This window comes from Echinococcus granulosus, assembly GCF_000524195.1.
Source record: "Echinococcus granulosus chromosome Unknown EG_S00038, whole genome shotgun sequence".
Classification (NCBI taxonomy): Eukaryota; Metazoa; Platyhelminthes; class Cestoda; order Cyclophyllidea; family Taeniidae; genus Echinococcus; species Echinococcus granulosus.
This window is the reverse complement of record NW_020170418.1, coordinates 534292-547406: the sequence shown is the minus strand read 5'-3', so window position 1 is coordinate 547406 and position 13115 is coordinate 534292. Positions and strand designations below refer to the sequence as shown.

General features: G+C 40.6%; 2 protein-coding genes across 2 annotated transcripts; both read left to right on the top strand. All coding sequences in view use genetic code 11, as the record gives it.

Annotated features, from left to right (window-relative positions):
* Positions 1-5513: 5513 nt before the first annotated feature.
* Positions 5514-6103, top strand: EGR_05324 (ADP-ribosylation factor; the record flags this gene model as incomplete). Its single annotated transcript, XM_024494573.1, has 2 exons — positions 5514-5897; positions 5939-6103. 2 exons carry the CDS (start codon positions 5514-5516, stop codon positions 6101-6103), a joined length of 549 nt encoding a protein of 182 aa, XP_024351044.1.
* A 4697-nt stretch (positions 6104-10800) lies between these two features.
* On the top strand, positions 10801-11137 carry EGR_05323 (hypothetical protein; the record flags this gene model as incomplete). The annotated part of the gene is made up of 2 exons (XM_024494572.1): positions 10801-10932; positions 11003-11137. 2 exons carry the CDS (start codon positions 10801-10803, stop codon positions 11135-11137), a joined length of 267 nt encoding a protein of 88 aa, XP_024351043.1.
* Positions 11138-13115: the final 1978 nt, after the last annotated feature.

Below are 13115 nucleotides of genomic sequence, written 5' to 3'. Positions count from 1 at the left end.
CGTTCCACTACTTTAAGCACTTAAAATCGCAAGCGCAGTAAGGGAATACTGCCATAAGTTACACGGACTAATAGCGCTTTTGGTCTGTATAGATCACAGCAACCCACATTTGAGATTTTCTGCTTGACTAAATAGAGATCGGCAGAGAAAGCATACAAAATATGGTTTCACCATTTCTATCAATAATTGAAGAGACATGAATGACGCATGATTGATAGGAGAGTACCAAACTGTGGAATTTCACAGTCACACATGAAACTTCATAACCCACTTCTTGCGTGGAGTTTGTTTACTCAGTTCAAACATTTTGAGTTTCCAAATGCAACAAAACTTGCTTTAGATCTTATCAGCTATCCCTTAAAAATGTTTGGATCATGTGTAGTACAGGAAATTTCCTCATGGTAATTGCAAGTTAAGTGACGGTTTGTACCCTAATTGCTGGTCTAAAGTGCAGTTTCATAAGCATCGGACCACGATAAGTGCAGGGGCGGTTCAATACACATATCAACCACCAATTTTCAATACATATTAAAGCTGCGGACGTAAAGGATTGTGGCTATCTCTTGATAACATGTCAACGTAACCTCTAATGTGCAATTCCACGAGGAATTTGTGCTACAATTCCAGTAGATTTTATTTCCACGAAGAGATAACACTACTTCCTAGGCTGTTCTAATTTTCAAACACATAAATGCTTTGCAAACATCTGTATGGGTTTCAAATCAATCTGTCCAAAGGAATAAGTAATTGGATGGGCCACACAGCAGCTCAGCAACAGTGGGCCAAGAATACAGATTTGAGGCCTACTTTGTTTGATGATGGGAGGCGATAAAGTCACTTAGAATGGCATCGTTCACTTCAAAAAATAAATCGACCAATCTGTTTATTAATGAGTGCAATAATTTTTGAAAAGTGCTATGTGACGCCAATTACTGTTTGAGCTTTAAATGTGGTGTAAATAGGTGAGCTTTTCGTAAGTGAGGCCATGTTAACGCTTTCGTCGAAATTGTTCATGTTGAAAGGCATTATTGCTCGGCGAGCCCCAGTTTGGCAGCTCTTTCAGCATTTTGATAGATCAGTTCCACCAATCCTTACGTAATATTGCTGCTTGGTAACTGTGCGGTGGTATTGTAATGAAAGGTGAGGCACTTCTCGTCTGAGACTTGGTTTTTCTTAACAGGTACCCTTGTGTTCATAATATGTTACAGCTGTCAGGTATTAGGTGATTCAGGCTTACTTCGTTAGCTACTTAGTTTGGTTAAGTGAAATCTAAGTTGCCCATAACAGCAAGTCACCCTCTTGGGTATTCAAGTTCACTGACAGTGAAATTTTGTTGTGACATTAATGATCCCTGTTTAACAATCTTAGCTTCTTGAAACCACATGATAAGGAGCCAAAAATCGAGTGTTTAGGATGAAATATTTGCTGTAGCGAGACCATTTGATTTTGAGACCAAAAGTCTTGATGAAAAGTCTGGGAAGGAATCCCATTTTTTATTAAGGCGACTTAATGGACCATTTGTTTTGCCCCTAATAGGTTTTGAAGATTATGGATGATGCACATCTATTCGCGTCAGAACGCTTAAAAACGTCTATGTGTGCCGCTCAGTACTTTAACGTTAAGGAATTGCCAGAATGTCCAGAACTCTGCGTCGACATGGCCATTTCCTGGGCGACGCAGTTACCCAGTCCTTCACTTTCCATTCTTGCACAAAGGCTTCTTCGTACGGCTTTGTCTCTCTCATCGTACGAGGTTCGCTTCTCAATAAAGCATTTAGTATTTGTCACGTAACGCCCACCTACGATCAGAAGTGGAGTATTTAATCTTCAAATTAATATTACCTAAGATTTCCCAGAATTTGCTGCTTTTACACGAAAAACCTTAGAGGCTAAATGGAAGTGCCCAAAATAGTAATTTCATGACTAATTTGAAACCAAATTCAGTGTAGGTTTAAGGGAACTTGATCTTTTATTAGAAAGGAGAATTATTCGTTTATTTATTTAAAGCTATTCATGAATAGTCTTAGTGGTGCCACATTTTAATTGTAGAGGATGGTTACCGGTAAAATACTAGGAAGGATCGAGGGCTGTGAGCCTGCGATTCTTCTCGCTTTGCTGACGGATTCACTTCCCAGAAAATCTTTTTTGGAGAATTTGAACTCTCGGTGGACATTTATCCGCACAGGGCTTGAAGATTTGGTGACAAATTGGGTGACCACTTCCTTGCTTTTTTATCATTTTAGTTGTTGTCAAAATTCACCTGAACTACTATATGCCTCAAATCAAACGTTTGCTTTGCACACATTAGCCGCAAATAATAAGGAAACTCGGAATTATTATCGCACTTTATAACAAATTCCGGTTTATTAGCGAATTGTAACGGTTTGGGTGCACTTAAATCATCGATTTAAATTCACTTTAATTTAGAATTGACTAAAATATGAGCACTCTAGGTTTCATTATAGGAGCCAAGTTTTGTAAAAAAACAATATTTATTTCTTTGTAAGCCGAGATACAGGTTCGTAGTTGTAAACAGCTTTCGTCACTACAAGGGGTAATGATGCAATTGCTGAGAAGTTAGCTCCAAGCGTTTGAGGATTCTCGTTGCTCCTTGCAGGTGTCCAGTCAAACACCCCAGGGTGCCTTCAAGATACAGGACATCCTTAAGTGTTGGAGAAGAGGTCTCAAAGCTTTAGTTTTGGATGAGGAGGGCTCGAGCCCACTACATTCTCAGCTGCTCAGTGTAGGCATCGTGAATAATGCTTTAATCTTCTAGGAAACGTGCTTACTTCTCATTAATACGATTGATAAAAGTAAGGCTTAATGGAATTTCCTGCTATTTATTTATCGATACAGGGATAGAACGCGGCTTAACTTCTCTTGATCTCTAGAACTGCCTTCCAATCTTGCGTATAGTCTGATCAGACTTCTTCAAAAGATGGTTGAAATAGTGTACTACGATAATTGGTCGTTCGCACTCAAGCCACAGGCTTCTCGCCTTGTTAACAATAGCATGCGTACGGAACTCCTTTCTCTCGCAAGCAACATCGACTTGACGTGCTGGGTATCGCACAATCGTGATGAAAACCTATTTGATTTCAACATTCGTTGCTACCGACTTCTGTTATACACGATGGCTCGTTTGCTGTTTGCTCAAGGTGAGCTGGTCCTTCTAAGGTTCTAGTTAATTTTTGCTTCACAATTCAGCTTGCAAATCTCAAAACTAGTAATTTTTTAAAAATCCACAGGATGTTATCAATCAAGCATTATGGATCGCCTAGCCATCTCAGACAAAGATCTCATAGCCATATTTCAGTCCGATGACGTATTGCTTTTCCGAATGCTGCTGACTCTTCTGTTGATTGAAAATGACGCTGTAAAGAATGGGTATGCATTTTCTGTTCCACTCTCCTCTAGTAGAGTTCTGCTAACCGTTCGTTTTCTGCATTTAATTATTAAAAGCTGTTGATGATTAGTGATATTTTGTAACCTTACTAATCCAGTGAAAATGTCACTGTAATGCACTGAACTCTACTCGATAACACCGAGCCAATTTTGGTGGGTCAAATTCTGAACGCGGATGGCTTAGTAGCTCGGTTTTGCCAAAAAGCCAATTGTTTAATCGCCCGTTTTTTACATATAAATAGCTGGATAGATAAGCTGAGAGTGCCATCTGCGCACTACCTCTTCACGAGCCTCCTCGAGTTAATTGGCTTTGACCGCTACTGCCTGATCGAATGGTTGGTATCTCCGGAGACGGACTGTCTCGCCTACCTTCTGGCCTACACAAAGCGTCTAGCTGCCTCCTCCATCAACAACGACGATGAGGGACAGCAGCAGCGTTGGCGTCCCCCCACGTGCTGGTTGCAGCAGCACGGGGAGGGCGTCAGGCAGCTGATGGCGAGCCTCGCGAAGAGCCTTCAGACATTAAATATCAATAGTTCATTGCCTTTTTCTCCCAATCTACTCATCACTCACATCGATACGGCTGTACAAGTTTTAACCTCAATGTAAAAGCTGCTGCAACAATTTGAAGTGGCTCTCTGAATGAGTTGTGGACTAGATACAGTGGGGGCGTATGGCTTGACACCAAGTTGAAAGAATGTGTGGGAGCGCACTTACGTGACGGTTCCGTGAACCCAAAAGGGTGTGAACTTAAGGCCGCAAAAGGTTACCAGCTAGGATAAGACTACGGGATGTAGCAAAAGTCTGCAGAAAATGTTTGTGCCGAAGCCAATTGGCCACCCGTACTCGGACGGAGTTGGGGGGTGAGAAATGGGGCAGAGTGTTATTAACGGTGTACTTTCGTGGGACTACTTGCAAAGCACGACTTGGGCTCTGCGATGAGTTGACAGACAGTTGTAATACTTACGTTGTTTGAGTGTGCCTTTCAGGGAGGAGGCAAGTAGAAAATTGGAATCTCGTGGTGGGATTGTTCTCCCCCGTACCTAGTGACTACAGCTCCTCTCCTTCTTGAACATTGTATTTTCCCTCCCCATCTTGTCACCTTTAATAAAGATGCCAAAAGCGAATCAACCGGGCTTGTCTAAGAATGTTAGGAATAAAGAAGCGGAGACCGATGAGTCTCGCTTCACACAGTGCTCTTCAAAGAAAGAAGAGGTGGATTTCATGTCATGAGCATTGCCATGGAAGGTCGTCAGAAGGAAGAGTTGTGTCAAAATCAATGGTTTATTTTAGTGTAGTGATTTAGTATTTCGTCTAAACGTATGCTGAGCCACGTGGGCACTTCGGTTTCCTCAGGTTGCTGTTCAACTTTCCATCACTGGTATGGGAACGTGTCAGTAGACTATTGTTTCCCTTTATTACTAGTAATACACTCCCATCTATAGTACGCTGGCTTGCTACTGTTTCAGAGAAGACTCGGGGGTTAAGTATGCCTAACGGTTTATGCGTTGGAGAACAGTACACTAGCTGCAAATTTTACCTGCAAACATATCCCAAAGTGCAAGTATCCAAGTGCAAAAGTTATTTAATAAGATTAGTAATAAGTTGTTTTGTTAGTGGGTGGCTAGGTCTAAAAGATACTTACATCGTATAATGATCTTTGTTTGAATTATCCTTACCCCACTTAGCGCTTTTGTCTAACGTCGTTGACACGACGTACCGTTTCCTCTTGCAGTTTCACATCTTACGAGGAAGTTATTAAGTAAGCAGATAGTATTAGTTCTCATAAAACAGTTTATGAAATTGAGGATGGGCCTTTGGCAGTTCATAGTCAGTTTCTGACGGGTTTGTTTTCATAGAGTACAGTGTGAGGTGCTATACGTACAATTCGTTTATGTTTGTGTACGAGTTAGGTAACTATAAATACTCTTCTTTACCAACACAAATCTTGTTCCTGTTGGTGTAATTCGTTAATTTTTGCACTTTGTAGCTGGATTCACAAGCACCTAGTTTCAGTTCTGGTCATAATGGGTAATACAATATTGAGTCGCGCAGTTCTGTTAATTCGTCGTCCACTTTACAAAATCTTGTTGAAATGTGTTGTAGGGAATGGGGGCTCTTTTCACCCGGCTGTTTGATCGTCTCTTCGGTAAGAAGGAAATGCGTATCCTCATGGTTGGACTCGACGCGGCCGGAAAGACAACTATTCTTTATAAGTTGAAGTTGGGTGAGATCGTCACGACTATCCCCACCATCGGATTCAATGTTGAAACAGTGGAATACAAGAACGTGAACTTCACCGTATGGGATGTTGGCGGTCAGGACAAAATCCGACCTCTCTGGCGTCACTACTTCCAAAACACTCAAGGTCTCATTTTTGTCGTCGACAGCAATGATCGGGAGCGCTTAGTTGAAGCACGAAATGAACTTAACCGGATGCTTAGCGAGGACGAGCTTCGTGATGCCGTTCTTCTTGTGTTTGCCAATAAACAGGTTTGGTTTGATTTTTCAACTAATCAACGTACCTTATGAAGGACCTCCCCAACGCCTGTCCAGCCAGTGAGATGACGCAGAAGCTTGGCCTGAATTCGCTCAAGAATCGCCAGTGGTTTATTCAAGCAACTTGCGCTACCACAGGAACCGGTCTCTATGAGGGTCTCGATTGGATGGCGAAGGCTTTAGCGGAGAAGAGTCGATAAATGATTTTGTCGTCTTTTTTTCTCTACCACACCCATCTCCGACAGACTTTCATTTTACCTTGTGTTTTGCACCTTTGTGGTTTTGCTTGAATATATCTTCACACGTCCATTGCTTCCTCAATTGTGTGATGGGTAAAGCCCTTGTCAAGTCTACCAGTCTCCCGCATTGTACTTGTGGCTACGATGAGAGCGACTGTTTTCAACGACTTTCTGTCCCTTCCAGTTCTAAGTACTCTCTCGCTGTTGACCCAAGTCTTAGACATACTTGTTCACTTTTGTAACCACCGTGGTCGATGTACTTCCCATCACTTTCCTAAGCCTTCATTGTGTTCTGTATCTGGTGATTCTTGAATAGTATAATGGTGTTTAAAGGCGTAGGGAGACCATTGTCGATTTCGTGGGTTCCTCTTGCCTGCGTGTGGTACCCTAGGCATTCCCGACTACCTTACTCGTTGTCCCATTGAAGCGCTTCATGTGAAAGCTGGGTGTCGCTGATTGATCCTGTGATGATGGCCACACACTGGGAGATTTGTGTCCAACCCCCATTGATAAATCTTCATATCCCAGTGAGGTAGACTGTTTGATCACCTGCAACGGTCTGTTAGTTGTCTTCGAAGACATGGTCGAAGACAACATTTGGTGAACTGTGATTGACACTGAAATCATAGTAATTAATGGAATTTAGCCTGAACTGCTAGTTTTGCTTTTAAAGTTTTCATGTCTTTAGCTTTATCTTAAATTAACACGGGTGGGTTTTGTTTCGTATCAGTTACACTTTATGTTTGCACGAAGGGATGCAATGTCTTGAGTGGTAATAGAATCAGTGGGTGTGGCACCGAATAAGCCATCGAAGTTACTCAAGTACTTTCCTCTGTAAAGCATTTTACCTAGAAACCCGTGTTACCCATCTCAACGGTCTAAGCGGACTGAACATAACTCGAATTAGGCGTCTTCACTGATTACATATAGAGTTGTTGATAATTGAAATGGTAAAAGTACGTGAGTTAGATCCCAACTACCACTTTCAATGGGCTTGTAAGCGCCTACTCAGGATTGACGCGCATCAGCTGCTCCCTTTTCGCCTTGATGAGCGTACCCGAGGGTACTGTAAATAGCGCGACCCTTAGGTGTAGCAGAGGTGGGTTTTAGGCCAATGGAAATGTAATCTAGACTACTCTTTTATATAAATGTCGAATAAGCTAATCAGTTGGAACTGCATTCACAAAACGCCTTAAGTGAATTTGTTCTTCTTAGACGTTATTATGAAGATCACCATGATCTTTTAATCCTAGTATGACTCTCAGTACAGCTTTTTGTAGGAGGAACGGAATCAACTCCTGAAACTATCTTCACGAAATAACTATGCATGAGAAACTTAAAAATTCAACAGCGGAGACACCAGTGGGATGACCAATGAGCTTTAAAACCCCAATTTTTAGTCAGTCATGAATTCTCTCTCGCTTCATTGAGTATTACTCGAGTGAAGGAGCACAAGAAATCGGGTAAATTATGCGAAAAGTTAATTTGCCGGCTCTGCGTTTTAATGGGTAGCAGCTTATTAAGACACTGCAGTGACTTAAAAGCCTAGCAAGCTCATAAAATGCGATTTAATCCCCACATTCAGTAAATGGTAAGGTGATTTTAGAATAAATGTGTATTTTTACGTGTACTTATGATACGATTTCTTAGGTTTTGCTGACTTCAGCCGAATTGCGCAATGCTAGGTCACATGCACGCAAGCGGCGGAGAATTCGGTTGGCTGACTCATTCGGTTACGAAACCACTGCATCAGTTCCAACGTGGAGGGCTTCAATGCTGCCATGAGTCGTGATTTCCCGAAGCGAGAACACTTTATGTGAACGATCAATGATCTCGTCAATCTACCTTTCTCAGTCATTGCACCCAACGATTCAAAAATGTAATGCTCATTGGTAAATGAGTCTTCAAAGCCTCCCGTCATCACTATTATAACAATGACATACGCAATAGAGAGTAGAAGAAGATATATTTGCTCACTTTTGAGATTCCAATGGAGCAAGCAGGGTTTTAAGATATCTCCAACATTTATCTTTTTTAGGGACTTCTAGTTTGTCGATTCACACCGCTCTAATTATAGAATCTACTGCATTGTCAGCCGGCACCATCGCAAGTAGAGCTTGGATCGTGAAAAAAAAGAATACGTGACTACATGCGTTACTATTGCTTGTGATATTTACAATCTGCCAACTTTAGAGGAGGCTAAAAGAGGAACTCCACATCTTTTACTTTTTTTGCATGTTCGTGAAATTCCACAGCATTTGAGAATCATGAAAGTATCGCCAATCAAATCAAAGCAGAATAATTTATAAAATTAGGGTTTCTGATTATACTACTAACTAGTCGTATGAACTGATATGATAGCTCGATTTTGGTATAGTAAGCACAGTGATCGAATACTGCTATTCACACGATTACTAGGGAATCTGCCTACCAGGACAGCTCCAAAGAATGAATTCAGTGTCTCTTTTCTATATTCTGAGGCGCAGTTCCGGTGCTATCAAAAGCCTTACACTTGTTTGCGACCATAATGCTAACTCCATTTAAATGTAGAATTGGGATGCTCTCACTTCGACATCGACTGTCGTTTGCCGTGGCTAAGAGATACATTTAGTTAGCTCTGTTTACATAATCAAATGTTCTGATGCCAGTTCCTATTCTCACAGATTTTCTGCTTCTAACATTGATTCAAGGAGAGTAAAAGTGGAAGACCTACACAGCTTATAAGTGGCCGGGAGACACATTTTTGTACAGTGTGACCTTCAGGTAATGCAAACGTCCCTTCTGAAGTCGCCAGGTAAGTGGAATATGGCGATCCTTTTTTTACTGTTTCATAATGCTATTAACTCAGGTCTCAGTCCGCACATCTCACACAAGGTTCAGCTCCCAAATACAAATTATAACCTCCGTTCATGCTCACGTACGCCGTGTGGTTGATTGAGAAACCTTTACGACATTACCGTTGATGTGTTGGGCGTAGTTTGCAATCACTCTCTAAGTGCGCATCTCCGATTGATGTGCTACTATAGGACCACTACTAGATAGCAGTTCGTTTGGGAAAAAGGACACAACAAAATAAAAAAAGGAATTCTTGTGGTCCAAACTAAATACTATTAACTTAAATCGAAAAAATATCGTCATTAAATCGTGAAATATATAGAAGAAGTGCCTATTTGAGGAGCTGACTTCCGAACTCACGACGATTTCAGGATCCGAACAGAGTCAACTTTACACAGCACAAAATGTTAATACGAATACTCTCCTACGCATCGGTACTTTTTTACTGACCTCCATAAATTATAACCTTTGCCACATGGACAGATGAAGATTGACATTAATAATGACCCTCAATTAACACTTTCTCTTTAACGAATGTGCTTCTTAGAAGGGTATTGATTTATCATGAAGTATGGAACTTCGGCACATGATTTCAAGCAGTAGAGACTGCTAGTTACTACGCCTAGTAGCTGACCAAATTTGGTGGTACTATGAAAAATTGCTATCAAGTGAAGATAGAGCTATTTGTTAGGCAATCCCCTTCCGTTACAAACCTCAACGATTACTTAAATTCTATGAGTGAATGGAGGATTATCTACCTAATCCAAGTGAATCTATTATATGAATACGTTTAACAAAGGGACAGTGTCTGAAAATTGCAAAAGGCTATTGTCTTGGCAAGTAACTCAAAATCATGAAAGACAATCCCACGGTTTTCCCAAAAAAATTTATCATCTCACGCCTGGCACACGTGACGCATGATTCAATACGCTCGCCGTGAAGGTAGGCATTCCATCGCGAGAATTAATTGGGCCTTTGTGTTGCTCTATTGAATTTTAAGCATTTACAAGTGCATACACTGCTACTCAGCAATTATAAGTAGAAGACCATTACTTTTAATACTAAGACTCGAAGACGGGCCTAAGGCCTAGCTTTCAATAAGAAAATAGTAAATAAACACTTATAACTGCTCTTTAAATGCGTATTTTTAGCAAATTTCTTTTGTGCGGAAACAGAGGCAGTCAAATTATTTTAAGGTGAAACCATTCAGTACTACATAATGCATTTGCCAAAATTTTTTAGTGAGATAAAACAATTTTCCGTTACATTGTTTCTTTTTACCCAAGGCACCATGCTATCGAGTGATTCTTCCTTATCATTTGAGAAAAAAAGCATGGCTAAAGCGCCAAATTTACGTGGCATAGATGAACCGGGCAAGCCTTCTTTGAAAACTTCCAAACCAGCACTCTGAGAGAGGAATGAGCCAATTACCTGCAGAGGCTATGGGACCTGAGCACAAATACTTACATGTGCATGCACGTGGTGACCCAGTCAACTAACTGGCGCGTGTATGGGTACTGCAATTGACTGCCATGACCGCACTAGAGTGATGTGAGTGGTTTTGACACTTTATCATCCAAAATGTGCCTAAAAGAGGTCGCTTTAGTGAGTGCTCATCTACTACCTTTTTTGCTTAATTAATGAGGATTCTTTATTAACTTTCACGACTTTCTTGCGTCGTAGTTTATTATGTGCTACGTATATTACTGCATTCATCTATTTTTCCGGTCGTCTACATGCCTGTTTGGATTCGAATGATTCACCGAATCTACTGAGCCTTAGTTATTTAATCTTCCACTTTTTTGAAATGAACGCTTTTAACCATGGATTTCGATCTAAACAGGGTTCAATTTAGGGCGTCCATAGTCATCCCTGAAGTCGTAATAAGCCCTACCGGTATGGAGGAGAACTTTGTTATGGGTATGGCCCCATGGAGTCGTTCCGCTGTGGGGAAGGTAACCTACGAAGATTGAAGAGGCTACAAAGTCGAACAAAGTATCAAATTATTACAACACCACAACTTAGTTGACTCAATTCCTCAAACTGGACCACCGTTTTAAAGCATTGCCCACAACTGACCTTGCCTCCACCACAGGCCTTGCACATGCACATTTGACTGGCACTCGGTCACAGCAGCTTTCTAACACCTCGCCACCCTAATTTTTTTGTGGGTGTTGTTTCATCCGTTGATAAGGTCAATGCCTAAATGCGCCCACTTTTTCCACATTTTAAGGTCTAGATCAAACCAAAAACAGTAAATATATGTTAATAATTGGAGTTGTTTCTCTGATACAATGGATACACCCTTGCTTTCCAGTTTCATTTGGCGATTGCGTTTTGAAAGTGCCCAAGGTTTAATGCTTGGTGTATCGGCCCAGGATTTTTTGAGTGAATATCTTTGAGCTAGAAAGCAAAACAACTAACTTACTTCGCCGATATCCCGCTCAGGTTTTAACTCCATTAAAAGGGATAAAATACGCCCTAGCACAACTTCAGGTCAGAGATGATGTTGAGGGACACGAAAATTCGGACTAAATCTGACTTACGCAATAGAGAATTCCCACCAACACTTTACACTGACAAGCCTCTATTCCTTTGAAATATTCTGCTAAATATGCATATCACGGTATCCAGGTAATCGTAATTAAAATAAATTATTACATCTTGTAAAAGCATGAATCAAGTAACCTTGATATCCATTTTAAGGTGAACTTAGGTTACGTTTGCTAGGCGACGGTCACTTTCCGTTCATATTGGCTGAGTTCTAATGTCATCACCTATTATAAATAAATCATTCTTAAATATAGTTACCTGTACGGAAAGCGCAGCTTCCACTGAACAATTAAACTGCTCAAGTTCGAATTAAATATCTGAAAAAAACTCTCCATCCCTGCAAAGAACCTTTTACCCACCTCAACCTACCGACGAATTGTACCATGACCTTTCCAACGATAGCTACATTGCATCATTGCTGGTGTATCCCCAAGTCTTCTTTAGCACCTTTTGGTGCAATTGCTTCGTGATACTCCACTCAAGACTACCGCATTAATGAGACCGTGTACTGGGAACAACATCTGTAATCTCTTTAGGACTTGGTGCTTCCTTATTCGTATTTGGTTTAAAATAATTCGTTTTAGCGATCAAGTTCAAATATCACTGGAATGTTTATCGATGATCTGTTTGACTATGCAGATGTATAACTGTCAAGCGATTTTAATTTATAGGTACTACCGGAATAGATTTAAAGCTAGAATAAATCATAAAGAAATTTTTATAAACTAGACAATCAAATTATTAACGTGGGCATTTAATATGCATGCTTTACCCTCCGCCTCTAACCGCTCCTACACCTTCCATTTTTAGCAAATTTAATGTTCCCGTTTTTAACAATTCAACGCACGTACTACTTATGCAATTTAATGAGTAGCAAAATTCATTCTCTTAACTAGATGCAACTGAATCAAGTTCGTTAAGAAGTAAGTTAAGAATTACCGACACTTATGGGTCCAGCATAAATTACGTTCGTGAAGGTGTATCTAAACCTCGAAGAATTTAAGAATTTGATAACTTTATGCAATATAATTTAATATATCGAATAGAAATCTCCTCTGACAGCTTCATACCACTGTGCAGTTAAAGTTCATAACTCGCCGGAAGTGGTGTTTGCGCATTAAAAGGGTGATCACGTCTGAACAGATCAGGAACAAACTAATGAGCTTGTGATTGCCCAAACTAGGCACGTCACGTGCCATTCCAAAGCTGGAATCACGATCTCACACACGTGGATTAAGGGCTGACAACCACGGAATCAAATGCCTCGAACAGCAGAGTGATCCTTATTTAGAAAGTTAAAGTGGATAGGCCAGTGGGCGTCAGTTATCGCCCTCTAAAACGTTCAGCTGAAAGAAATTGCCGTGACTTCTTCCAAGGCATGAACATCAGCAACAGGGTAATACGAACTCATTCAGACTAATAATGCTTCATCTCAAGTATGTATGCTCGTACATGAAAGACTATTCTTGCATGATTTAGCGAAATCACGATTACGAAGTTCTGTACAAGATCATAGTAAAACAACATCCAGGAAAGCAGAGAACGTAAAGCAATTTTTCAAAATTAACAGCAAGATTGCACTAGT